This window comes from Somniosus microcephalus, chromosome 17, assembly GCF_052327205.1.
Source record: "Somniosus microcephalus isolate GS21.2 chromosome 17, FLI_Smic_1.0, whole genome shotgun sequence".
In the NCBI taxonomy this organism is placed as follows: Eukaryota; Metazoa; Chordata; class Chondrichthyes; order Squaliformes; family Somniosidae; genus Somniosus; species Somniosus microcephalus.
Genome location: NC_141003.1, coordinates 27557390 through 27583286, shown reverse-complemented (window position 1 = coordinate 27583286; position 25897 = coordinate 27557390). Strand labels below are relative to the sequence as shown.

Sequence of the window (25897 nt, the reverse complement as noted above, 5' to 3'; positions counted from 1 at the left end):
CAAACCTCTTCTATGTTTTCTAGAAGTTATTATTTAAATAGAAATAGAAATTGCTCCTTATTATACTAAATAATGCCCACAATACATTTGGACCTCATCCCCCCCTGTTTGCTATTTTAATACTAACATTAACCCATTTAAATCAACCTTTTTATATACAATAATAATATAAAAAGAAAATACTGCAGATGCTGGAAATCTGAAATAAAAACAGAAAATGCTGGAGACACTCAGCAAGTCAGGCAGCATCTGTGAAGAGAGAAACAGAGTTAATGTTTCAGGTCGATGACCTTTCGTCAGAACTGGAAAAAAGCAGGAAATGGAAGAGATTTTTAAGCAAGTGTAGGAGCTGGGAAAGGGGGGAGGGGATGAAAGAACAAAAGGGAAGGCCTGTGATAGGATAGAAGGCAGGAGAGGTTAAGAGACATTGAGAGACATTAAGAGATATTCAAGGCAAAAGGAGATGGTAATGGGACAGGTTAAGAAACAAAGGATGGCTCTAGATGAAGTGTAAATTGCGCTGGCAGAATGAAAGACAGCTGCCACGTGGGAGAGAAGAACAGAACAAAAGGGTATGATAGGGGCCGGGGTTATGATCTGAAATTGTTGATCTATGTTGAGTCCAGAAGGCTGTAAAGTGCCTAATCGAAAGATGAGGTGCTGTTCCTCGAGCGTACGCTGAGCTTCCGTGGAACAATGCAAGAGTTCTGCAAGTTATATACAAGTTCTGCTTTATTACACAAAGAGTAGCTTATGGGAAGGCAACTTTAATGAAGCTATTTAAAGAAAGGGTGGGTGGGACAGTAGAGGAAGGCAGACGGCTGAGGGTCGTGTTTATCCATCAATTCAACTGTGGAGCCCATTAGTCTCCATGACAACAGAACTAGAGAAATTGTCTGGGCAGCAGCAACTGTAACTATGTGTTGCTGAGGGCCCAGAACAAGCGTCTCCCTTTCCTCTCTACAACAACACTGTACCTTGATTAAGAACATAAGAACATAAGAAATAGGAGCAGGAGTAGCCAATCGGCCCCTCGAGCCTGCTCCGCCATTCAATAAGATCATGGCTGATCTGATCCTAACCGCCAATCCACTATCACAGAACCATCTCCTGAATCTAACAGAATTAGACACACGAAATAGGAGCAGGATCAGGCTACACGGCCCCTGGGCCCACTCCGCTACCCACAGGGCCATGACCGATCCGAACCTAGACTCATGTCCAAATTCCTGCCCGCTCCCCGTAACCTTTAATTCCCTTTACTTCTAGGAAACTGTCTATTTCTGTTTTAAATTTATGTAATGATGTAGCTTCTACAGCTTTTTGGGGCAGCATATTCCATGGACCTACCACCCTCTGAGTGAAGTAGTTCCTCCTCATCTCAGTTTTGAAAGAGCATCCCCTTATTCTAAGACTATGCCCCCTAGTTCTAGTTTCACCCATCATCGGGAACATCTTCCCCGCTTCCACCCGATCCAACCCCTTCACAATCTTATATGTTTCAATAAGATCGCCTCTCATTCTTCTGAACTCCAATGAGTAGAGTCCCAATCTACTCAACCTCTCCTCATATGTCCATCCCCTCATCCCCGGGATTAACCGAGTGAACCTTCTTTGTACTGACTCGAGAGCAAGTATGTCCTTTCTTAAGTATGGACACCAAAACTGTACGCAGTATTCCAGGTGCGGTCTCACCAATACCTTGTACAACTGAAGCAATACCTCCCTATTTTTATATTCTATCCCCCTAGCAATGAAAGCCAACATTCCATTGGCCTTCTTAATCACTTGCTGCACCTGCATACTAACCTTTTGAGTTTCGTGCACCAGGACCCCCAGATCCCTTTGTACTTCAGTACTTTCCAGTTTCTTGCCATTAAGATAATAACTTGCTCTACGATTTTTCCTGCCAAAGTGCATAACCTCACACTTTCCAGTATTGTATTCCATCTGCCAAATCTCTGCCCACTTACTTAGCCTGTCTATGTCCCCTTGCAGGTTTTTTATGTCCTCCTCACTCACTACTTTCCCTCCCATCTTAGTATCATCTGCAAACTTTGATATGTTACACTCGGTCCCCTCCTCCAAATCGTTAATATAGATTGTAAAGAGTTGGGGACCCAGCACTGACCCCTGCGGAACACCACTAGTTACTGATTGCCAGTCTGAGAATGAACCATTTATCCCAACTCTCTGCCTTCTGTTAGATAGCCAATCCTCTATCCATGCCAGAATATTACCCCCAATCCCGTGATTTTTTATCTTAAGCAATAATCTTTTGTGTGGCACCTTGTCAAATACCTTTTGGAAGTCTAAATACACTACGTCCACTGGTTCCCCTTTATCCACCCTATATGTTACTTCCTCATAGAACTCCAGCAAATTTGTCAAACATGACTTCCCCTTCATAAAACCATGCTGACTTTGTCCTATTAAATTATGATTATCCAAATGTCCTGTTACTGTCTCCTTAATAATGGACTCCAAAATTTTACCTACCACAGATGTTAGGCTAACCGGTCTATAGTTTCCAGCCTTCTGTCTACTACCCTTTTTAAATAAGGGTGTTACATTTGCAGTTTTCCAGTCTGCCGGGACCTTTGCCGAGTCCAGGGAGTTTTGGAAAATTATTACCAATGCATCCACAATCCCTACCGCCACTTCCCTCAAGACCCTAGGATGTAAGCCATCAGGTCCAGGTGATTTATCCGCCTTGAGTCCCATTATTTTACCGAGTACCACTTCCTTAGTGATTTTGATTGTATTTAGCTCCTCCCCCCTTTAGCCCTCTGTTTGTCCAGTGTTGGGATATTCTTAGTGTCTTCTACTGTAAAGACTGATGTAAAATATTCATTCAGTGTTTTTGCCATCTCCATATTTCCCACCATTAATTTCCCGGTCTCATCCTCTAAGGGACCAACATTTACTTTAGCCACCCTTTTTCTTTTTATATAACTATAAAAACTCTTACTATCTGTTTTTATATTTTTTGCTAATTTAATTTCATAATCTATCTTCCCTTTCTTAATCTTTTTGTTATTTTTTGCTGTCTTTTAAAGTTTTCCCAATCCTCTATCCTCCCACTAGATTTGGCTACCTTATATGCCCTTGTTTTTAGTCGAATACTATCCTTAATTTCTTTACTTAGCCACGGATGGCTGTCTTTTCTTTTACACCCTTTTCTTCTCAGTGGAATATATATTTTTTGGAAGTTGTAAAATAACTCCTTAAATGTACACCACTGATCATGTATCGTCTTACCCTTTAATCTATTTTCCCAATCCACTCTACTCAATTCCGCTCTCATACCTTCATAGTCTCCTTTATTCAAGCTTAGCATGCTTGTTTGAGATCCAACCTTCTCACCCTCTAATTGAATATGAAATTCAACCATGTTATGGTCACTCATTCCAAGGGGATCCTTTACTAGGACATTTTTAATTAATCCCGTCTCGTTACACAGGACCAGATCTAAGGTTGCTTGCCCCCTGGTCGGTTCAGTTACATACTGCTCAAGAAACCCATCCCTAATACACTCAATGAACTCATCCTCAAGGCAGCCCTGCCCAATTTGATTTGTCCAATTAATATGATAGTTAAAATCCCCCATAATTATAGATGTTCCCTTATTACAAGCCTCAACTATTTCCTGATTGATACTCCGTCCAACAGAGTTGCCACTGTTCGGAGGCCTATAGACTACGCCCACTAGTGTTTTTTTCCCCTTATTATTCCTTACCTCCACCCAAACTGTTTCATTATTCAGATCTTTTGACCCAATATCATTTCTCTGTATTAAAGTGATTCCTTCCTTTATTAACATAGCCACCCCACCTCCCCTTCCTTCCTGCCTGTCCCTTTGTTGGTGCACATTATAAATAAAAGAGCCAATTTTCCGAGTTTCTGCTGCCAGTGAGGTGTCATGGCCGCCGACTGCGTGTAGAGAAAAATCGCAGGCGTGCAGCCTTTGATTTGTGGTCATTTGGAGACTGGTTCTCTGATATAAGTTTAACATTGTGCAAATCTAACAAAATGGCAGCTATGTGATCCACAGATTCCCTCCCTTTGACAGGATTGAGAGTAGCAGATTTGATTTTACAATGTGCAGGACCCACTGAGTCTCCGAACTTCCTCTTTTCTCCATCCCCCGCCCCCCCCCTCCCCTTTTTTTGGGCAGTAATAGATTTTCCATGTCTTGTTGCTGGCCAGCCTCATGATTGTGGTTAAAGACTGATTACTCTCAGCAGAATTATAAGATGCCTTGAGATCATAAAGGGAGTGCCATAAATGTCCGACAGTGCCAGGGTGATTTATAATAAAAATTAAGGATATCCTTTCATACAACCAGCTTTTTATTAGTCACTAATGTACCACCAAATAGAAGACCTTTGAACTGTCAGGAATTTACAGGGAGGATTAAGTATGAATGTCATCACTCAAAAGGGAATTGGAAATGTATTTGAAAAGGAAGAATATATAAGGATACAGGGAAAGGGCAGGGAAGTGGGAGTACAGTCGGCAGCTCTAGTTGAAGAGCCAACACCAGCACAGGCACAAAAGGCTGAATGGCCTCCTTCTGTGCTGTAATTTCCACGAATGAGGTTCACCGTATGTTTCAATGAGATTATAAAGACCAGCACGATGAATTAAAACCTGGGACAGCTATAGCAGTCTGAATTTATATATATATATGTATATATTTAAAAAATTGTGCTTTTTTTTCTGGTTTCTCTGGACACTGGGAGTGGCCAACTGTCACCAAGGAAGGTACCACAAGAAAGCTACAGCTGTTTTCAACCAGCCAGTGTTAAGGGACTGCTTTGGATGGTTGCCTTTTATGTCTGTCTTTTCCCCGGGGAGTGCATCTGGGGAAATCACGAGCGTGCAGCCTGTTGCTTCCTGTCTCTTCATTTCACTGGGAGGAATATCACCAGCTGCGTGCCCAGGATGTGTTTCCCGTAGGGGGCACTGGTGCACAGCCTTGTGCCCCGGAGATTTGTTCTAATTGAAATGATTGCACATGACATTCAACAGCCCATTAATATAAATCTGAAATGAGGCATCTTACGAGCACAAAGGCCATAGTAACGAGCACAAAGGCCATAGTAATTCACAAGTTAAATATGGACTGGAAGGCCATTCAGCCCATCTTAACTCATCCATCCACAGAGATCCTAAAGTCCCCAGCATCCAACTGTTTCTTGAAATATTCCAGGATTGTTACCCTCACTACTATTTCTGGCAGATTATTCCAAGTGTTGATCACTCTTTATGCAAAGAAGAATTCTTGGTTCAATCCTAAATTTACCTTTTACTAACATGAACCTGTGTCCCCCTTATTCCACTCTTGCAATTTACCTTTAATAGTCCCTTAACTATCTTGTATACCTCTATAAGATCACCTCTCCCAGGCCTCCTTTCCAGGCTGAAAATCCCAAGTCTCTCCAGTCTTTCATCATAACGCAAATCTTTGACACTAGGGATCAGCCTCTTGTCTGCTCTGCCTCTTAAGCTTTCATTTGTCTCTCTCATCTGTGGGCACCCTGAACTGGATACCATACCCAAATAGCGGTTTGAGCAGTTTTAATAGTATGCAGTTTTAATTTGAGTTGAAAGGAGATAAGCTATTTTTAAAATGGGACAATATTCTTTCATTTTACCCTTTTGAATTGTACATTTTTAAATTCTTAAAAATAAAATAATACATTGCAGAGTTGAGCAGCACAGATCCTAGGCAGAAATCTAAACTAATTTGAAATTGTTTGGTTCTAGGAATTAAAAGTTTGTATTTCTTTTAAAATGGTAGAAGTCTCCATTACATAAAATCTGAATCTGAAGTGTTTAGATCGAACTGTGAGTTCAATGGGCTGGGGCCAGTCTGAGTTAAGCTAAACCCACTATCTGACGAGCGGTTTGCTCATCTTTATGGCCAAGACACCCCTATAATCTCTGGTCTCTACTGCTATAACTTCACTAGCCAATAACAATAAGGTAGCTTCTTAATATGCGTCATTGCAGCCTCTGACTGTCATGGTCTACTTTGCGGAATATTAGAATGACGGTGCAGTGACAGAGCGTTGAGGTTGCCTTTTCTCACTTCAGTAGCACTGACATCGAACATTATAGTCCCGTCGAAAAGTCTCTTTTCCAAAGCATTTTTAGAAGGTGTTGAAACTTTAAATTAAAACAACATCTGCACAATCCAAGTTAGTAAAATCGGATGTCTCTGGATAGCAGCAGGATGCCAGCTAACCCAGCCAATGCTTGGATAAGATTCCCAGAATAGTTTGGGAATTTGCCCTGGACTTCAGCTGTCGAGCTTTACAAGGGAGACTGAGAAACAAAAGTTTCGGATTGCAGCATTCTGTTGTTTAAAATAGTTAGGAAACCAAAATAAAAGCAACATTTGGTGAAGAACAAATTTTGCAAAACTTGTACTCCGTCCTTTTGGTCTTGTTCATGACTAATTATGATAATGAGAAGAAAGCTTCCAGTAAAAGAGGATGTGTCACCATCAGAACTCCCTTTGAAACTGACACTGAGGTCAACAGCGTCAGGGAGCTGAGCATTTGCAGTTGAAATGATACCATCACAGAAGCACCCTAGGACAATGACTGTATCCACTGACAGTAAGTCAGTTGGTCAGGCAGCACCTGTGGATAGAGGAAGGCAGGGTTAGCGTCAGATGAAAGGCCCTGACCTAAAACGTTAACCCTATCTCCTCTCTCCACAGATTCTGCCTGGCCTGCTGAGTTCTTCCAGCATTTTTCTGTTTCCATTTCAGATTTCCAGCATCTGTGGTATTTTGCTTTTTGACAGTAATTCAGTCCTCTTGTGCTGTTCGACTCAGCTTATACTCTTAACCTAGTTTAAGTATTTCAAAGAAGACTAGACGTATTCTGAGAGTGCCAGAATTCCCCCTCTATCTTCCCGCACACCCAGACTCAAACATAGACTCACACTAGACTAACAAGGCTACACCTACATTAGATCACCAGATGGAAAAGTAACAATCAAAAATTACGTAATCGGAGACTTAAAAGGCAGTTGCATTTGTTGCTGATGCTCAAGCTACAGGCACCGACATGTGAAAAGGAAATTTTAGTAAGACAGCGGCTGTACATGTGCAAAGGGACATTTTGTCTCCTCATTCACGTACAATTCAACAGTGGATGATGGATGGCGACGTGCATGCGGTGAGAGCGACTTTCTACCTGTGCAGTGGAACAGTGAGCTTTGAACTTGAAGTCATGCAAGTTGGATTGCATTGAGTTCTCAGTGCACATTTGTATCACTCTATCTAATTTATTAAGGGGCGTAGGCTTGATTTGCAGTCTGTGTTGAAAGAGCTGATCTCAGCTGGCCGGCAGCAAGAGCGCTGCAGTTGGCCTCAGTGCCCTAGGTTAGGGTGGGGTAAAGTGGAGACTCCCGATGGCTATCCAGTGACACCTGCTCGAATTGTATTTGTGTGGATAGTGGTTGAGGACAGGACTCCCCTCCGTTCTTCTGAAGCCGCTGACTGTTGCTGAAATGGAGTTCCATGGGCACTGAATATCTCTGGTACTTTGCCAGTCTACATGTGTAAACCTTGACACCAGGGCCCCGACTTTCTGCCAGCCGTCGGGCGGGTTTTCAGGCGGGCGGGGACTGAAAATCGCAGAAATAGGGGGTTGCGACCCTCCCCCCGCCTGATTCCCCGCCCCGTCCGACTTTCGGACCGCCGTTTCTCCGCGACCCAAATCAGTCCCGCCCGCCGCTGGCGGGACTGGCCGTTGGAACACTAATCACCAATTATTACCATGTTTAAACCTATTTTCAGGGGCTGTTGTGATTTTGTGGGGTTCCCCACGCTAAACACGCCTGCGGGGAACCTCGCTGATGAAACCTGGCGTGAAGCTTGCCGGCTTGCTTGCTGTCAGCTGCAGGTCATTCGGGAAAGCTGCGATTTAATCGGTGAAGGACCTTGTTGCTGCAGGCTTGGGGCTACTTCTTCAAGGCTTAGGCACAGCTGTGGAAGGTTGGAGCCTCACACACTTCTCCAATGTGATCTCCTGGGAAGCCCCTCTCCCCACCCTTACTCAGCGCTTCCTCAGCGGAGGCATCTATGAGAAGCATGGTGTGATGAAATATTCCATTCATCACTCATTGGTATTCTCTGCCTGTGACTGTGGTTGGCTTCAGTTTCATTTCCCTTACCTCAGTTCCGTTTCCTCACCATTGTATTGTACTGTGTGTAGGGCGCCGCCCATACCTGGCCCCTATGTAAGCTGGCCCAGCCTGCATCACATCCAGTACGGCAGACCTCTGGATGGAAGATACCTCTCCTCTGTGTGTTACCTTCTAAGTCAATAAAAGCCTTGTTTTGTTTCGCTAACATCGAGTCTCGGATTTATTGAGGCACATCACATGGGACGCCTTTTTTTCCTTCCCTTCTTGCCATTAGAGGATCTCCAGCAGCAGAGGCAGCAGCAGCAGAACCAGGAACAGCAGGATGAGCACCAGGAGCACCAGGCGGCTGCTCACTCACCTGAAGCTGCACAGGCCAGAAGAGGCCAGCGCTTGGAAGTGGCTTGAGAGCACCTTGCTGCGCTTTAGGGGGCCATGGGGACCCATTTCTGCACTGGCAGTCCTACTCAGAAGGACTTCCATGATGGTCTGGTTTCTCTGTTCAATAGATGGCCAACGCTCCTCAAAAGATGTCATTCTCTTATGAGCACTCACCATGTTTTCCGTACCCTGGCGAGTTATCTCCTCCATGGAGGTTGCCAACCTTTCCATGGTGATGCGTTCATGTGCCAATGACTCCACAAAGGCTCTGCTCTTGGGCGCTATGGACTCCTCCATTCGCTCCACACTCGCAGCGACCCTGGAGACAAAACCTGCCAGAGACTCCTGCATCTGTGCATGGAGATCCATCACCTCTTCTCTTGCGGATGGACCCAGAGGCAGAGGGTCGATATGCAGCGCAGCTGAGCTGAGCTGGCAGAGTCCTACGCCCTCCGACGAGGACTCTCCACTGCTGTCCCTGTCTCCAGAATCTGCTGAGGCTCACTTGTGAGCTGTGAAACACCAGGTGACAACACTACTCTATGTCCCGAAGGTCCCCCCGAGGTGTGAGTGTCTGCGCTGGTGCTGGGTGCGCTTACTTCTGCTGACGCTGCGCCCTCAGAGGTTGGAGCTTCCTCTGAGGAGTCTGGCTGCACAGCCTCTTCCTCCTCCACAGTGGGGACGGGGGCTTTGGATGGTCCTGTGGGGGAGTAGAGGAAGGAGGTAGAGATGTGATGCCAAGGTTACATGCACATTCGAGTTGACATCTGCTGACACCTGCATCCATGCAGCCTTGGTCTCAGTGGGAGGCCTCTTCCTGCCTGACCTAGGGAAGAGGACCTCCCTGTGGGCCTTAACCCCATCCAATAATGCCTGCAGTGAAGCTTCGTCGAATTTGGAGGCAGCTCGGGGTCTGGCACTGGCCACAGCTGCTGCAGGCTCCTCTGCCATCCTGTATGGTTCATTTGGAAGCCAACAGAGGAATCAATGCTTGCTGTGGACCTTGAAAACACCACGAATGATGACATCATACTGTGGGGCTTTCTGACTAGAAATGGACAATCAGCAAGGCTGTCCACACACTGGGAATTAATTGGCCACTTGAGGGAAAATTGCGTGCAGCTGGCTGACATTTTTTTGTGAGTCAGAACCCCACATTCGGGGAATCCGACCATTTCCCACACAATCCACAAAATCGGGCCCCAGGTGTCAGCACACTACTCCAACATGGGGGGACAACATGCTTATGCTGCCCACCACTGACACTCATTTACAAGAGAGGTCGTGGGAGCCCTGGCTGATTTTCCTCCTGCACGAGCGTTGGCTAATCACTGATCTGATGAGAGAATCTAACTCGGCACTGGCTGAGAATCAAACTTGGGACCTTCTTGGTCTTTGTGGCTCAGTTACTTACTGACTGAGCTCACTATATACTCACTGAGCCATCTGGAACGCTTTTAAATGATTGCTACTGGAGCTAGAGATATATGAATCAGTACTGTTCAGTTTATGGATGGTTTGGTACATTTAACCTCAAATGATGCTACTTCATGCAGAGGTTGAATTGAATAACACTGTTCTTCACTGTCCTAACCTTTAGGATGGAAGAGATTTGCTGTCCGGACAGCCTGTTGCATTAGGACAAAGAAATGTGAACTGTAAAAAGTCCATTTACTCATCTTGATGTGCTGTGTGTTCAGGAATGCAACACGTTTGACCTTTGTCAGACCTTGTGCACTGATCACATAAACACAACTCGAGCAAGGCTGTGTTCCCAGATTGGAGCCTCGTTACATGGGAGCATGAATCAGAGATAGAGCTATAACATCATGGTCCCAATTGTCTGGGTCGTGCTCCCTCCTAAGCAAGGCACCGCTCCAGAAATGGAGCCTCACTGAATTGCTCTATGGAGTGTTCTTTGATCGTCAATAGATTGAAGTCAATGAGGAATCCAATTCTACTGCTGATCATTGTAGACTATTCGTAGTATGTGATTGATCTGGGGGGTAATCATGTCAATACTTTTTACATGGAGTTACATAGAATGAACAGCACAGAAACAAGCCATTTAGCCCAACTGGTCTATGCCAGTATTTATGCTCCACACGAGCTTTCTTCCACCTTACTTCATCTCACCATATCAGCATATCCTTCTATTCCTTTCTCCCTCATGTACTCATCTAGCTTCAAACAGACTAAAACCAAAGTTCAAACCCCATGCTAAAACAGAAAGAAATTAGGGAGTTGGGGTTGGGGACGGGGGGGTGGGGTGGTGGGCGGTGGGGGAGTGGTGTGGGGGTGCGGTGAGAAAGCTGCCATCTACCAGAGAAATGGATTCCTTGGATGCATATTCATGTCCCTCAGAATGCTGGACTTCTGCTATAACTTCATGCTGAAACCACACCACACTGACACAACAGCTGTATTGGAAATGCAGACATTTTGAAGTGGTTTCCACTTCACAGAAATGCTACAGTTGCGACATAATTCCACAGTATGGGGTCCAGCCCGATTCTGGAGCAGAGCAATGTGAGACCCCTAGAAGGGAGAGTTTCCTACTACTTGGGTTTCGCATTGCATCGATTATATCTCCATTGCGGTGTCAAACCCGCTTCAGAAAGTGCTTTTGTGGTTCCTCGCCCCCTTGTTAAACTTATTGACAGTGAAATTAAAAGTTTGCATACAGACATTCCCGCCTCCGCACTCTAAACATTTAAATGTAGCTGTAGGGAGAGGGGCTCCGTGTAATCTCGCACCCACAGAGCTCTCTCCTGGCCAGGAAATGTGTGTGTAAATGAGCAACAACAACAACTTGCATTTCTATAGCACCTGTAGCGTGGAAAAATGTCCCACAACGCTTCACAGAGGCATAACCAAAAGATAAATGCTGAGCCAAAGGAGGAGTGAGGAAAAGTTTGGTCAAAGAGGTGGATTTTAAGGAAGCTCTTAAAGGATTAGAGGGAGGGGTTTGGGGAGAGAGCGGAGGGGTTTGGGGAGAGATCGGAGGGGTTTGGGGAGGGGGAGAGAGCGGAGGGGTTTGGGGAGAGAGCGGAGGGGTTTGGGGAGAGATCAGAGGGGTTTGGGGTGGGGGAGATCGGAGGGGTTTGGGGAGAGAGCAGAGGGGTTTGGAGAGGGGAACAGCGGAGGGGTTTGGAGAGGGGGAGGGAGCAGAGGGGTTTGGAGAGGGGGAGGGAGCGGAGGGGTTTGGGGAGGGGGAGGGAACGGAGGGGTTTGGGGAGGGAGCGGAGGGGTTGGGGAGGGGGGAGCGGAGGGGTTTGGGGAGGGAGAGGGAGGGGTTGGGGGAGAGGGAGAGCGGAGGGGTTTGGAGAGGGGGAGGGAGCAGAGGGGTTTGGAGAGGGGGAGGGAGCGGAGGGGTTTGGGGAGGGGGAGGGAACGGAGGGGTTTGGGGAGGGAGCGGAGGGGTTGGGGAGGGGGGAGCGGAGGGGTTTGGGGAGGGAGAGGGAGGGGTTGGGGGAGAGGGAGAGCGGAGGGGTTTGGGGAGGGAGAGAGCAGAGGGTTTGGGGAGGGAGCGGAGGGGTTGGGGAGGGGGGAGCAGAGGGGTTTGGGGAGGGAGAGGGAGGGGTTTGGAGAGGGAGGGGTTGGGGGAGAGGGAGAGCGGAGGGGTTTGGGGAGGGAGAGAGCAGAGGGGTTTGGGGAGGGGGAGATTGGAGGAGTTGGGGAGAGACTGGAGGGGTTTGGGGAGAGAGCGGAGGGGTTTGGGGAGGGGGAGATCGGAGGGGTTTGGGGAGAGCGGAGGGGTTTGGAGAGGGGGACAGCGGAGGGGTTTGGAGAGGGGGAGGGAGCAGAGGGGTTTGGAGAGGGGGAGGGGTTTGGGGAGGGGGAGGGAACAGAGGGGTTTGGGGAGGGGGAGCGGAGGGGTTTGGGGAGGGAGAGGGAGAGCGGAGGGGTTTGGGGAGGGAGAGAGCAGAGGGTTTGGGGAGGGAGCGGAGGGGTTGGGGAGGGGGGAGCAGAGGGGTTTGGGGAGGGAGAGGGAGGGGTTTGGACAGGGAGAGGGAGGGGTTGGGGAAGAGGGAGAGCGGAGGGGTTTGGGGAGGGAGAGAGCAGAGGGGTTTGGGGAGGGAGGGAGCGGAGGGGTTTGGGGAGGGAGAGCGGAGGGGTTTGCGGGGGAGAGTGGAGGGGTTTGGGGTGGGGTGAGCGGAGAAGTTTGGGGAGGGGGTGAGCGGAGGAGTTTGGGGCAGCAATCCAGAACGTGGGGCCTAAGCGGATAAAGACACATCCACCCATAGTGGGGCAAAGAAGGGGTGGATACATGCGAGAAGTACATAAAGGAAGCACTGCGTGGCTGAAACTGACACTCGGCCCCCAGCCTTGGACCAGTCGGTGTTATAATACACCGTTGGATACATATATCCTTCCAGCTGAATATCAGAGAAGAGATGCCTCTTAAGCATTGCCACTAGCTCACCAAAAACATTGAAAGCATCAATTACAAAGATTTATCTCGCCCACCAGGCAGATCAAAGCAGCAAATACAAAGCCACTGGACCATTAATGGAAAATGGGATGGATCAAACATTTCCCTTTCCCAGTCTACTAGAGAATCCAATTTCTTAAATGAGTTGCTACGAGACCACAGAGAAAATCAAATGGATTGGCTACAGGAAATACCACAACAAACTATTTAAAACAAACCTACTTGTGACTTGTTTTCTGTTAGCAATACAAGGAAGCCAGGAAGACACACAGAAATCGGGGTAGCATTTTAGCTGATTAATTCAAATGTATTGATCAGTTTCTCAATTCTTTAGTGGGGGTTAATAAATCATCTAATGCTTTTTTTGTGGCGCTCTCTGAATTATAGCACCCAAGAGTTTAAGATTAACATTAGGTCACTGGAATATTCTGTGTGAAAGATTGATAGATATTGGCAGCACGTCAGATCTACCCCAGGTTAGTTTTAGATTTCAAGAATTATACAGAGTTCCTCATTTGGGTGCAGTCATTAACAAAATGATGAGTTGGCATGTGTTTAAAAATAGAATTTTAATTTAATAGCAATTTGCAGAGCCAAGCCATGTCCTCTCAACACAAAAGGTTCTAGTGTTAATGAAAATAAAGAGGGATGAGATCATCTATAATAGCCTTTCTATATATGGAAGGCATGTGGGTCCAAAAGTCTCGTATTAACTCACGCTACGGTATTTGTACATACAGTTTGTGCCTATCTAGAGGATTGATCTCCAAATCCATATACGAGTTTTATTACTGCTTAGAAAAAAAAGAACATTGGTTTCATATTAAGTCACTGAAATTGCATGCCCTAACCCCTGACCTGGTAATGTCCTGATCTGAGATTCTTGAAAAAACAGCCACTTTGATTCACAACGAACCATAAATGGGAATGAATCCGCTTAACCCCGTCTACCCCCGAATGTTCAGCAGGGACAACCTGCAAGTTAACTGGTTGAAACGAGTTTTGATTTGGCCGAATGGGGAATATTTCGGGACTGTAAAGCTTAGCACTGGGGAAAGCTGTCTGGAGTGCAAATATTTCTGATTGTAATGGGGTTCATATCTGGAGTTAAATTAGCTAATTAATAATTAGTCATTGGCATTTGCTTTTTGAACAAATTATGCACAATTCTGTTCAAGTGATGCTGATGGTCTCTCGAGCTTTGGCACTCTTTTCATTTTTATTGTATGGTCATTAAAGAGGAAGTGTTGAATGTGAGAGTCAGTGCACCTTCTGTTTATGCTATCTCTACAATCATGTCAAAGGAACACGTTCTTCAAAAGGTTCTGTAAGTGTTTGCGGACATGAGGTAGAACAAGAGCTTGGCTTGGCTTTCATGCCTCCTGCACAAACCTATCTGGGGCTTAAAGGAGCTGAAAACAAACGGCTGCATTAATCATGGCAGCAGAACGCTCCGTGATTTCTTCCATTACCCTGGGTGTGAACTTTCTCGGGAGCTCTCCCACTTCTCCATTGTAACTTCAGCAGAAGAGCCAAGGAAACCGTAAGAATGGCGGCAACTCCCTTTTATGCCGGCGGATGAGCGAGAGAAACTCCAACAAAATTTGCTTCCTGTGATTTAAAATCTGCAATGCTAAATTTATTGGAATGATCATAGCCCATTGGCACATCCTACAGAGCCATTGCTATTAATAGTTTATACTGTTCTGAACTAATCCATAATCTCGCAGCAGAATGAGAATACTCATTTAGCTTATTACAGGGTATACCTATTTCACATTCTTAACTCCAAGAATTGTTTGACCCTTTATCAGTGATCTTACTGGCATGTGTTATCGATGGTCTTCGTATCTATTAACATCCACCTCTGCCACCACATGCAGTCGTATGATTCCTTATCATCATGACTCAGCACTGCTTAAATAGAAAAAGACCAGTAAAGTTGATCATGTAAGCTTGGGTTATCTAAGCATGACATAGAATTACATAGAATGTACAGCACTGAAACAGGCCATTCGGAACAACTGGTCCATGCCGGTGTTTGTGCTCCACACAAGCCTCTTCCCACCCTACTTCATCTCACCTTCTCAGCATATCCTTTTATTCCTTTCTCCCTCATGTGCTTATCTAGCTTCCCCTTAAATGCATCTATGCTATTCACCTCAACTACTCCATGTGGTGGCAAGCTGCACATTCTCACCACTCTTTAGCTAAAGAAGTTTTTCCTGAATTCCCTATTGGCTTTATTGGTGACTATCTTAATGGTCCCCAGATTCAATCTCCCCCAATCATCATCACTGATGGTTGCTGAATAAGGTGCTGCGACCAAGGAAGACAGTCACTCAGAGTTATAAATTGTAAGGTTAGTGATGTAGGGCTGGATATTCCTCTTCCGAGCAGGATAGTGGCAGGGCAGAAGCAGCACGAAAAGGAATGGCACCATTTTCTTTAAAGGCCTAGGCCGAGACTGAGGCCTCAAAAGGTAAGTGTGCAAGGCCCTCGTGGAGGAGACCAGGCCACTGGTAGGCCTTTCTCCCTCAAAGCAACGACTTTAGGTGACTACAGCCGCACCGTTTTCCACCAGATTTTGAATGTTTTGCTTCATTTAGTTTTTTGAAGCAGGAAACAATTTTGCAAAAATTTCCATACGAGGTTAAATGGGTGAGACGGAGGCTGATATGGTGTCTATTATGCATGGAGTGTGGAAGACACTTGCTTGAAATGACTTTCTTTTGTTAAATTTATTTAATTAGGTTAATACCCTTTCAGTTTTACATACTGGTGCAGCAGTGTTGGCTAAGTGAGGAAGATGTTCACTTAAAGGACAATATTCCAAATGGGAATTTCCAGCTTGGAGGCTGGCCCACTGAAAACACACCTCAGGAAATTGTGGGGGTGGTTTAAAAGTAATATTTTTGTCCTTTAAATTAATACAAGTATAAATGTGTAAAACAAATCTGATAACAATAAATCCTCTTCCAATACAGTGCAATGGAAGAAGAGACCAAGGTTTCAAGAACTCAAAGTATGATGGATGAAGACAATGACAATGCAGACCGGTTGCAGAAACGAGAAGAACGACGCCAGAAACGTCTTCAAGAGGCCATGGAGCGTCAGAGTGAATTTGACCCAACAGTAAAAGAAGAAACTCAAGATATTTCAAAAGAAATCCGAAGAAATGAGAGGGAGGAGGAGGAGGAGGAGGAGGAGAACAACCAACGAAATGAGTGGCGGCAGGAGCCTGAACCAGAACCAGAACCCGAACCTGAACCCGAACCAGAACCAGAACCCGAGCCAGAGCCTGAACCTGAACCTGAAGAGGTGGTGATAGAAAAAGAGGAGATTGTAGAGGAAAAAATTGAAAAACCATACCAAATCGAAAAGGTAAAATAAGCAGCTCTGCTGACCAAATCACTTTGACCATCACTTTGGTCTCTTTCCCTCAGCTTAAGTGTCCTTATTGCAGATTTTAATTTCTACTTTAACGCATGCGTAGGTATAAAGACAGGACAGATGTTCCAATTCCTGTGCCTGTGCGTATTGGATTACCTGGGTGAAGTGTATAAAGGACAATCAGGCGGGGAGGTCCGTACACCTGTAATACAGCCCGCCCGATTTTCCATCTTTTAAACTAATGGGTGGAAAAATCAGGTGGGCTCCCTTGATCTTTTTCCTCTATGCTGCACCCAGACAATGCGGTGTCCCCGACCACAGGAACAGGAAGATTAACCTCAATGTGTTTTAATTTAGCGGACTACACACAGTTTAATTTTAAAGTAGCTATGAATTCAGCTCTTTATCATTGACTCTTAAATAATCTGCAGTCAATTTGTTCCCCTACCTTTGCCTCAACACTAAAATAAATGTTTGTTAGTGGCTGCACTAACAGGATATTTCCATTCTCAGCACACTTCCATATTCAGTGCCAAATTCTGGGTAGTTTGTACTACAGACTCATGTCCTCTGCAGATTAGATTAATGTTAAAGAACTCAATTCACTTATAACCATTAATGGGCAGCAGTGAGAGGAAATGTTTATCCCCTCTGTCTGGACAGGATTCAAATTGAGCTCCAGGGGTGGAAGAGTGATGCTGGTGCTGTAGGAGTATTCATTGCTTGCTGCAATTGTAATACATCATTTTATTCAAAGCTTGCTTTGGAATTATGCCGGTTTGCTCACAAAGTCGAATCTATGGGGTAGAAATTCGCGTTGGGCGGTAATGCGAAACAGGGGATTGCGAATTGGCAACCTGTTTTCCATTTGCATTTCTATTGGACAAAAAGCCGGGTGGGGTGTAAAACGGGCTGCCGATTCGGCATCGCCTGTTTCACGCCATCGCCCAAGGCACAGTTCTACCCCTATGCCTTTGAAAGTCAGTATCGCAGTCTACAGAATAACACTTGTATAGATTTCTTAATAAGGAACTAAATAAGATCAGCTGGAGAGGCACCAGGCAGGGATCCGATCGGTTCAGTTGTGGCCCTGATGGCTTGGTGCCTTTACCCAGTAGACCATTGAGGAGCTAGTTTCAGCTGAGTCTGCACTTGGGCTGTTACAGCCTCAGGAGCCTGGGATTGGGAAAGGGCAGAAGCCAGCCAGGGTTCTTTCTGCTGATTGTTATTCAGTCATCACCGCTGGGAAGTCCACATGTACAGACATTCAGTGAGAAGATGACCAGGCTCTGCTGTGACGCCCACCACAGGTGAACAGTCTGCTGATACTCATGCTCTAGTCTGGCATATGCAGAATGGGATCGGAATCAGTGCTGTCAGGAGAGGGCGAAAATGAGAAAAGCACATTTTACTTATAAGATTACATTTATATTTAAAAAAATGATAGAGTAGCTTTTCTAATAATCATTATTATAAACTCAGTTGATAGGCCCCAGCTACTATGGTTCTGAGTGGGATGTATGTCACTGCTCCTCCCTACCAATTTATTTAGCATGTTGTTATGCCCACTCTCCCAAGCTGCTCCAATTCCCAGAATTGCCGTGATGGGCCCCCCAACTCTGTGTCCATGGCTGTGGCCAACTGTCTGCACTTGATGCCGACCGGCAGGATTTTGGGGGTACCACTTCAGGGCTTTTATCTTCTGTAGGTGATTGAAACCCCCTGCACACTGTGGGTAGGTATTCCCACACTTTGGCTGTGGGGAGAGGGTGGGGTGAAGATATCGGGAGTGGTGTTTTGGGAGGGGGGAAGCGAGAGATGCTGGGAGCAGCCTGCCAGCTCGCCTATCGGGAAACAGTAGGTGGGCTGCCAAAAATTTCTCCCCTGTAATTTTAATAGACAGAAAATCGAGGGTGTTGTGCCCACAATGTCCTGATATTTTTATAATTGCAGTGGAATGATTAAAAAAAGGCAATAATGCAAAATCACAAAATTCTACTTTCTGTCTGAGGTGTACCCTTCATGGTTTAGACTATGCTTAGATCCAGGAGTTAGTAGTTTACCATTTTTCCTATGCAGGCCCAATTTTCCGAGTTACATAGAATGACATCGAATTACATCGAATGTACAACACAGGAACAGGCCATTCAGCTCAACGGGTGTGTGCTGGTGTTTAGGCTCCACACGAGTCTCCTCTCACCCTACTTCATCTCACTCTATCAGCATATCCTTCTATTCCTTTCTCCCTCATGTGTTTATCTAGATTCCCCTTAAACGCATCTATACTATTCGCCTCAGCCACTCCCTGTGGTAGGAGTTACCACTCTCTGGGTAAAGAAGCTTCTCCTGAATTCCCTATTGGATTTATTAGTGACTATTTTATATTGATGGTGCCGCGTTTTGGTCTCCCCAGTTTGCGGTTTGCAGGAAGCTGCATTGGCCGGTGTGCATATTGTGCTGCCCTCAGACCGCTGTTCATCAGAATTAATGGGCAGAATATCGTGGGTGGTGCCAGCCTGCGATTTCCCAACGCGCAAGGCTGGTAATCAAGGCTTCCTTGCCAGCCATGCAAACTCAGAAAACTGAACCTAATATTTGTTCTTGGCTTAAGTTTTCCACAAAGCCATTTGACAAGTCACCCGGCAGGATCCCAGCGGGTTCGACTTACACCATGTCCAATTTTACACACCATCAAAGTCAATGGAGAGCAAACTCAGGCAGGGTGTAAAACGGGCGGCCAACCCAATCCTGCCAGTTTCCCAGATTAGGTTAAAACTCAACTAGAACCCTATAACTCACTTTGTTGGTCGTCAGTTGTTCAGTATGACTCAGCTGTGGCTTATTTATCCAAAAATAACTTGCCTCCATTTTTAATTCTATAATGGGACCACTGTACTAATGTCATTAGCTAGGCAGATGGAAGATGTGGGCTGGCTGGTGAGACTGACTAGACAAGTCATCAATAAGGCAAGTGGATGTGCCACAGAAAAGATTGCCAGCTAACCGTGCAGGAGGAAAGACGAGCACTTGCAAACAGTTGCAGGAGGGCAGGGCAGCTCAGTCCCATGGAGTGCACATCCTGTGCCATGTGGGAAGTCCTGGACACTTCGTGTAGCCTGGACAACCACATGTGTGGGAAGTGTCACCAGCTACGGCAACTCGAGCTCCGGGTTTCGGGTTTCGGAGCTTGAGCGGCGGCTGGAGTCACTGCGGTGCATCCCCGAGGCTGAGAGTTACGTGGATAGCACATTTCTAGAGGTGGTCACCCCGCAGCTTAAGAGTATGCAGGCAGAGAGGGAATGGGTGATGGCCAGTCAGAAGAGGAGGACCAGGCAGGTATTGCAGGAGTTCCCGGAGTGCATCGCGCTCTCCAACCAGTATTCTGTTTTGAGTACTGGTGAGGACGATGGTTCCTCTGGGGAGTACAGCCAGAGACAAGTCCATGACACCATGGGTGGCTCAGCTGCACAGGGGGGGCAGGAAAAAGAGTGGAAGAGCAATAGTGGTAGGGGATTCAATAGTTAGGGGAGCAGACAGGTGTTTCTGCGGCTGTAGATGTGCCTCCCTGGTGCCAGGGTCAAGGATGTCACTGAGTGGCTGCATGACACTCTGAGGGGGGAGAGTGAACAGCCAGAGGTCATTGTCCATATCGGTACCAACAACACAGGCAGAAAGAGGGATATGGTCCTGTAGGCAGTGTTTAGGGAGCTAGGAGAGAGATTAAAAAGCAGGACTTCAAAGGTAGTAATTCCTGGATTACTTCCAGTGCCACATGCTAGTGAGTACAGGAATAGGAGGATAAAACAGATGAATGCGTGGCTGGAGAGATGGTGCAGGAGGGAGGGCTTTAGATTCCTGAGGCATTAGGACCATTTCTGGGGAAGGTGGGATCTGTACAAGCCAGACGGGTTACACCTCAACAGAGCCGGGACCAATATTCTGGCAGGGAGGTTTGTTAGTGCTGTCGGGGAGGGTTTAACCTAGTTTGGCAGGGGGATGGGCACCAGCATATAGGAGTAGAAAGAGGAATAAGGTGCATAAAAGAGTGACTGTGTTGGATAGTACTAGGGAAGTTAGTACTAGAGGCGGTAGTAGTACCATATTAGATAGGAGCAGACTGAGAAAGACTACGAAAAATTCAAAAATAGGTTTAGAATGCATGTACGTAAACGCACAAAGTGTGGTGAATAAGGTTGGTGAGTTACAAGCACAATTAGCCGTGAGGCAATATGATGTTATGGCAATAACGGAAACGTGGCTTAAAAACGGTGAGGACTGGGCACTTAATAATCAAGAGTACAAGGTATTCAGAAAATATAGGGAAGGGAAAAAGGGAGGTGGGGTGGCAGTGCTGATTAAGGAAGACGTAGTGTTGGAAAGGGAGGATGTTCTTGAGGGGATAAGGACAGAATCCATTTGGTTAGAGTTGAGGAGCAAAAAGGGTATGATCACATTATTGGGGGTATTCTGTAGGCCTCCAAATAGTGAGAGGGAGATAGAGGAGCAAATCTGCAGGGAAATCGCAGAGATATGCAAGAGCTAAGAGTGGTGATATTGGGGGACTTTAATTACCCAAATATCGATTGGGATAATGCTAGGGTAAAGGGAAAGGAGGGGGAGGAATTTCTGAAATGTGTTCAGGAGAATTTCCTTGAACAGTATTTTCTTGGCCCAACTAGGAAGGAGGCATTGCTGGATCTGATGCTGGGGAATGAGGTAGGCCAGGTCAACCAAGTGTCTGTGGGAGAACACTTGGGTATGAGTGATCATCGTATCATAAGATTTAGATTAGCAATGGAGAGGAGCAAGGAACAATCTAGAGTGGAACTTCTAAACTGGAATAGGGCTAACTTCAATGGGATGCGAAAGGATCTAGCCAGGGTAAAATGGAACCAAAGACTGACAGGAAAAACTGTAATGGAACAATGGGTGATCTTTAAGGAAGAGATGTTCCAGGTACAGGCTAGGTACATTCCAACAAGAGGGAAGGGTAAAGGAACCAAAGCAAGGGCTCCTTGGGTGACGAGGGAGATAGAGAAGATGATGAAACAAAAAAAGAGGGCGTATGATGCATGTCAGGACAGAATGTTGGCCATGATACTGGAAGAACTGCCTGTTCTTCTCCAAATTGTGCTTAGGAATCTTTAAAGAGCCAGAAAGACCTTGATTTAGCATCAACCTCAAGCAGTGCTGCACAGAAGTATATCAACCCAGATTCTGTGCTTAAGAAGTGGTTCCTGAACTTACAACCTTCTGACTCAGAAGCAAGAGTGCTACCAACTGAGCCAAGCTTATATTATCACATATAACATTCTGTCATTTTTATGGATCTATAGGAGACTCTGTGCAAAATAAAATGGTTCAGGTAAACTGTGCAGGCATGCTGGAGAGTGGTTGACAGAAAACAGGTCTCACTGTCTCAGTGGGTAACACTCTTGCCTCGGAGTCAGAAGGTTGTGGGTTCAAGTCCCTCTCCAGAGTACTTGAGCACATAAATCTAGGCTGACACTCCAGTGCAGTGCTGAGGGAGTGCTGCACTGTCGGAGGTGCCGTCTTTCGGATGAGATGTTAAACAGAGGCCCCGTCTGCTCTCTCAGGTGGACGTAAAAGATCCCAAAGCTCTATTTCGAAGAAGAGCAGGGGAGTTATCCCCGGTGTCCTGGCCAATATTTATCCCTCAATCAGTATCACTAAAACAGATTATCTGGTTATTATCACATTGCTGTTTGTGGGAGCTTGCTGTGTGCAAATTGGCTGCCGCGTTTCCTACATTACAACAGTGACTACTCTTCAAAAGTAATTCATTGGCTGTAAAGCGCTTTGAGACGTCCGGTGGTCGTGAAAGACACCATGTAAGTGCAAGTCTTTCTTTCTTTCTTTTGCTGCCTTCCTAACCTTCTACCCCTATTAGGACAGCTGTCAGCCACTCCAACCACGTCAGGTGCATGGAAGTTATGGCAAGGAGGCAGAACCCAGCAAGCTCCCCCATTCCCCTTGCCTACCACCACTGTTTCCACTGCTCCCAGGACAGGGGTGGCTGTGATATCTTGTGACACAGCATATATATACAACAGCACAACATGGCTTCTGGTAATAACTGTACTGCATATGGCTTTATTATTATATACATCAGTAGTCACCAGGTGGTTCTATTACACTTCTCCCTCCTTATTGAAGAAGTTAATCATAGAAAATAATCATTGTACATGACTTGCATGGTATACACAATTCTTGGTATACATTTCTCAAATGGAACCCATTTTATGTTTTTAAATTCTACTATAGAATTCTGTAACACAAACAAAAGATATGAACTTATTTTCCATATTTACAGATTAAACTTAACCATTTGTTTCTGTTTCGAAGTGGATATCTTCTTTCTTGAATAGAACTTTCAGATCTTGTAGGACTTTGACTCGTTCTAGGCTGACCCTTTGGAGAATTTTTCTCCAAGGGCTGACCTTGATCTACATTTGGACTCTTTACACTTTCAGACTGTTTGCCTGCCTGATTCGGGCTCAGACTTAAATTCTGACTTTGTCTTGGACTTGTTTCTGATACGTCTGATGTAGGATTTGCTACTAGTAACAAGACTATCTGACTCATCAGAATAAATTGAATCATCCCAGCTTTCAACTCCTTCCACATCTGTAGGTAAGATATGATTAATGTGAACAAACCTAACCTTTCCATGATCAAACATCCTGACCAAATATGTGGGAGGGCCACATATCTTCACTACTCTTCCTGGTAACCACTTTAACCATTTATGGTGATGGTTCTTCACTCTAATCTTTTGGTTCAACTTCACACTTCTCTCTCTAACTCCCATGACTCTCTTTCTGCCTTGATTGTTTCTCTTCTACGGACTGTGCCAAGTTTGGCTTTAACAACAAGAACCTGGTTCGTGGCTGTCATTTGAAAAACAACTCTGCTGGTTTTCTACCAGTAGTGGTATGAGGAATATTCCGATAGGTAATCAGAAAATTTGCCAGTTTGTGGTCCAACGACGTTTCTTTGGATTTGGATCCAACATTTGCTTGATGAGGGCACATTTGACAATTTGTACTGTGCGCTCTGCTGCACCATTTGAAGCAGGTGGTACAGTGAAACTTTGGTATGTTTCACACTGTTTCTGCTCATGAACTGTGTGAACTCTTCTGAACAAAAGTGCGGCCCATTATCAGACACAATTTCTTCTGGGAGGCCGTATGAAGAAAACAATCTTTGCAAATTGTCTCGTGTTTTGCTTGTTATTATCCGCATCGGAAACACCTCTACCCACTTCAAGTGACTATCTATCACTAGGAACTATTGCTGTCCTTCTAGCTCAGCAAAATCTACATGTAATCTTTGCCACACTCTGGGAGGCCATTTCCATGGCTGTAATGGTACTGATGGTGGTTTCTTGCTCACCAATTGACATGTTGTACACTGACTGACTATGTACTCTATCTCTTTATCTAAACCTGGCCACCATAAGTAACTGCATGCAAAGCTCTTGGTCAAGCACATTCCCAGGTGCTGGTCATGAAGATCTCCTAACAATTTAGACCTGAACCTATTTAGGATAACCACTCTTGCTCCCCACATGATACAAACTTTATCCACTGACAATTCATTCCTACGAACAAAGTATGGATGGATATCTTCCTCTGATACCTGGTTTGGCCATCCATTTGCTATGTAATCATACACTTTTGACATAATTGGGTCACGTTTGGTTGCCCTACCAATCTCTTCAGCTGTGACTGGCAGCTCATCAATGTATGAGAAATAGAACACTTCTTCCTTATTGGGTGTAACTTGTGATGGGGATGGCAACCTGGACATAGCATCAGCATTACTGTGATCAGCTGATCGTCTGTACTCAATGCCCATCTCTGCATTTGGGCTGCAGCTAAGGTTGGAATTGGGGACTTTGGATGAAGGATTGCTGTCAGGGGCTTATGGTCAGTAACTATGGTAAACTTATAACCAAACAAGTATTTGTGAAACTTCTTGACTCCAAAAACCAACAACAAATATTCCCTTTCGATCTACGCATAATTCCGCTCACTGGCAATGAGAGTACGTGAAGCAAAAGCAATTGGTCTCTCCTCCCCACTATTTAGTACATGATAGATCACTGCCCCAACTCTGCATGGAGAGGCGTCACACGCTAGCTTGATCTCCTTAGATACATCATAGTGAACTAACATGGTACTCTCTACTAACTGGCTTTTACACTCTTTGAATGCTGTGTCGCATACTTTTGACCACTTCCAAGGGACCTGTATTCTCAACAGCTCATTTAGTGGATGTAACAATGTAGCCAAGTTTGGGAGGAACTTTCCGTAGTAATTCAAAAGACCCAAAAATGATCGAAGTTCAGAGACATTCTTGGGAGTGGATGCATTTCTGATTGCATCCAGCTTTCCCTTGATTGGATGTAAACCACCTTTGTCTACTCTGAGCCCCAATTTCTACCTGTCAAGGCAGGCTTGTCTCCTGCCACTGCTATGAGAGGCAAGCTCTGACACTGATCCTTGTATTTCACTGGTATGGTGACACTTCCTACTACAGGGATTTTCACTAGTCGATAATCCCGCAACTTGTCGCGATATAGTGATTCCGGTACTACGCTCACGGATGCACCAGTGCCGATTTCCATGGGTATCCTGGTTCCTGCGACATCTACTTGGATGACGATACCTCGCGAATCGCTGTTAGATACCTTCGTGCTCCTGATGACGTGAATCTCCAGAAACTCCTCGTCCTGCTGCTTCTCTTCTATGTAGAGTCTGGCGATTTCTACTTCTAGCATTGCCAGTCGGTTTACTCTTCTGTCGGCACGCCTTTGCAAGATGCCCAGTTTTCTTGCAGTAGAAATACTCTGCCTTCACATATGGACAGCTTTGAGCGATGTGTTGTCCCAGGCACTGATAGCGCGACTTCAATGCACTGTTACCTTGGCCAGTTGCTGAGGCCTTGGGGTCAACTGCCTTTTACTTTTAGCCTGCTGCCATTTCACCTCGGTGTCTGACGACTGGAAATGACGCAGAACTCTCGGAAGTATCAGTCGGCCATATCCATCAACATAGCTGTCTGACAAGCTAAGTCAAAAGTCAAGTTAGGGGTTGTCAACAATTTACTTCTGATTGGTTCATTTTTCAACCCACAAACAAAGTGGTCACGCAAAGCTTGATCCTGAAAGTTTCCAAAATGACAGTGAATGGATAGCTTTTATAAAGCTACAATGTACCCACTGATACCCTCGTCATTTAATTGCTCACATGTTCCAAAATGATAACTTTCAGCAATTTCCAGGGGCTCAGGACTGTGGTGCTGTTCTAACTTGGTTAGGATCTCCTTCAGTGGCGTGTCCTTCGGCTTGGTGGGAACAAACACATATTTCAGGGTTTCATACACCTCAGGGCCTGCTTCAGTCACAAAAATAGCCCGTTTCATTTCTAAAACCATCCAGTTATGGTTTACATCATCGGGGACTTTGACGATACTATTCGCGGTGAAAAACATTTC

At 45.6% G+C, this 25897-nt stretch overlaps 1 protein-coding gene across 11 annotated transcripts in view; it reads left to right on the top strand.

Moving 5' to 3' along the window:
• Nucleotides 1-25897, top strand: part of LOC147105595 (caldesmon-like) — a 256048-nt gene that overhangs the window by 183577 nt on the left and 46574 nt on the right. For all 11 annotated transcript variants that reach the window (XR_015081519.1, XM_086010134.1, XM_086010133.1 and 8 more), the window contains one exon: nucleotides 15970-16366. Coding sequence is in view for 10 of the 11 variants with exons in the window: in XM_086010134.1 (XP_085866260.1) it covers nucleotides 15970-16366 (397 nt within the window). In the remaining variant the exon portion in view is untranslated. The remainder of the gene's footprint in view (nucleotides 1-15969; nucleotides 16367-25897) is intronic.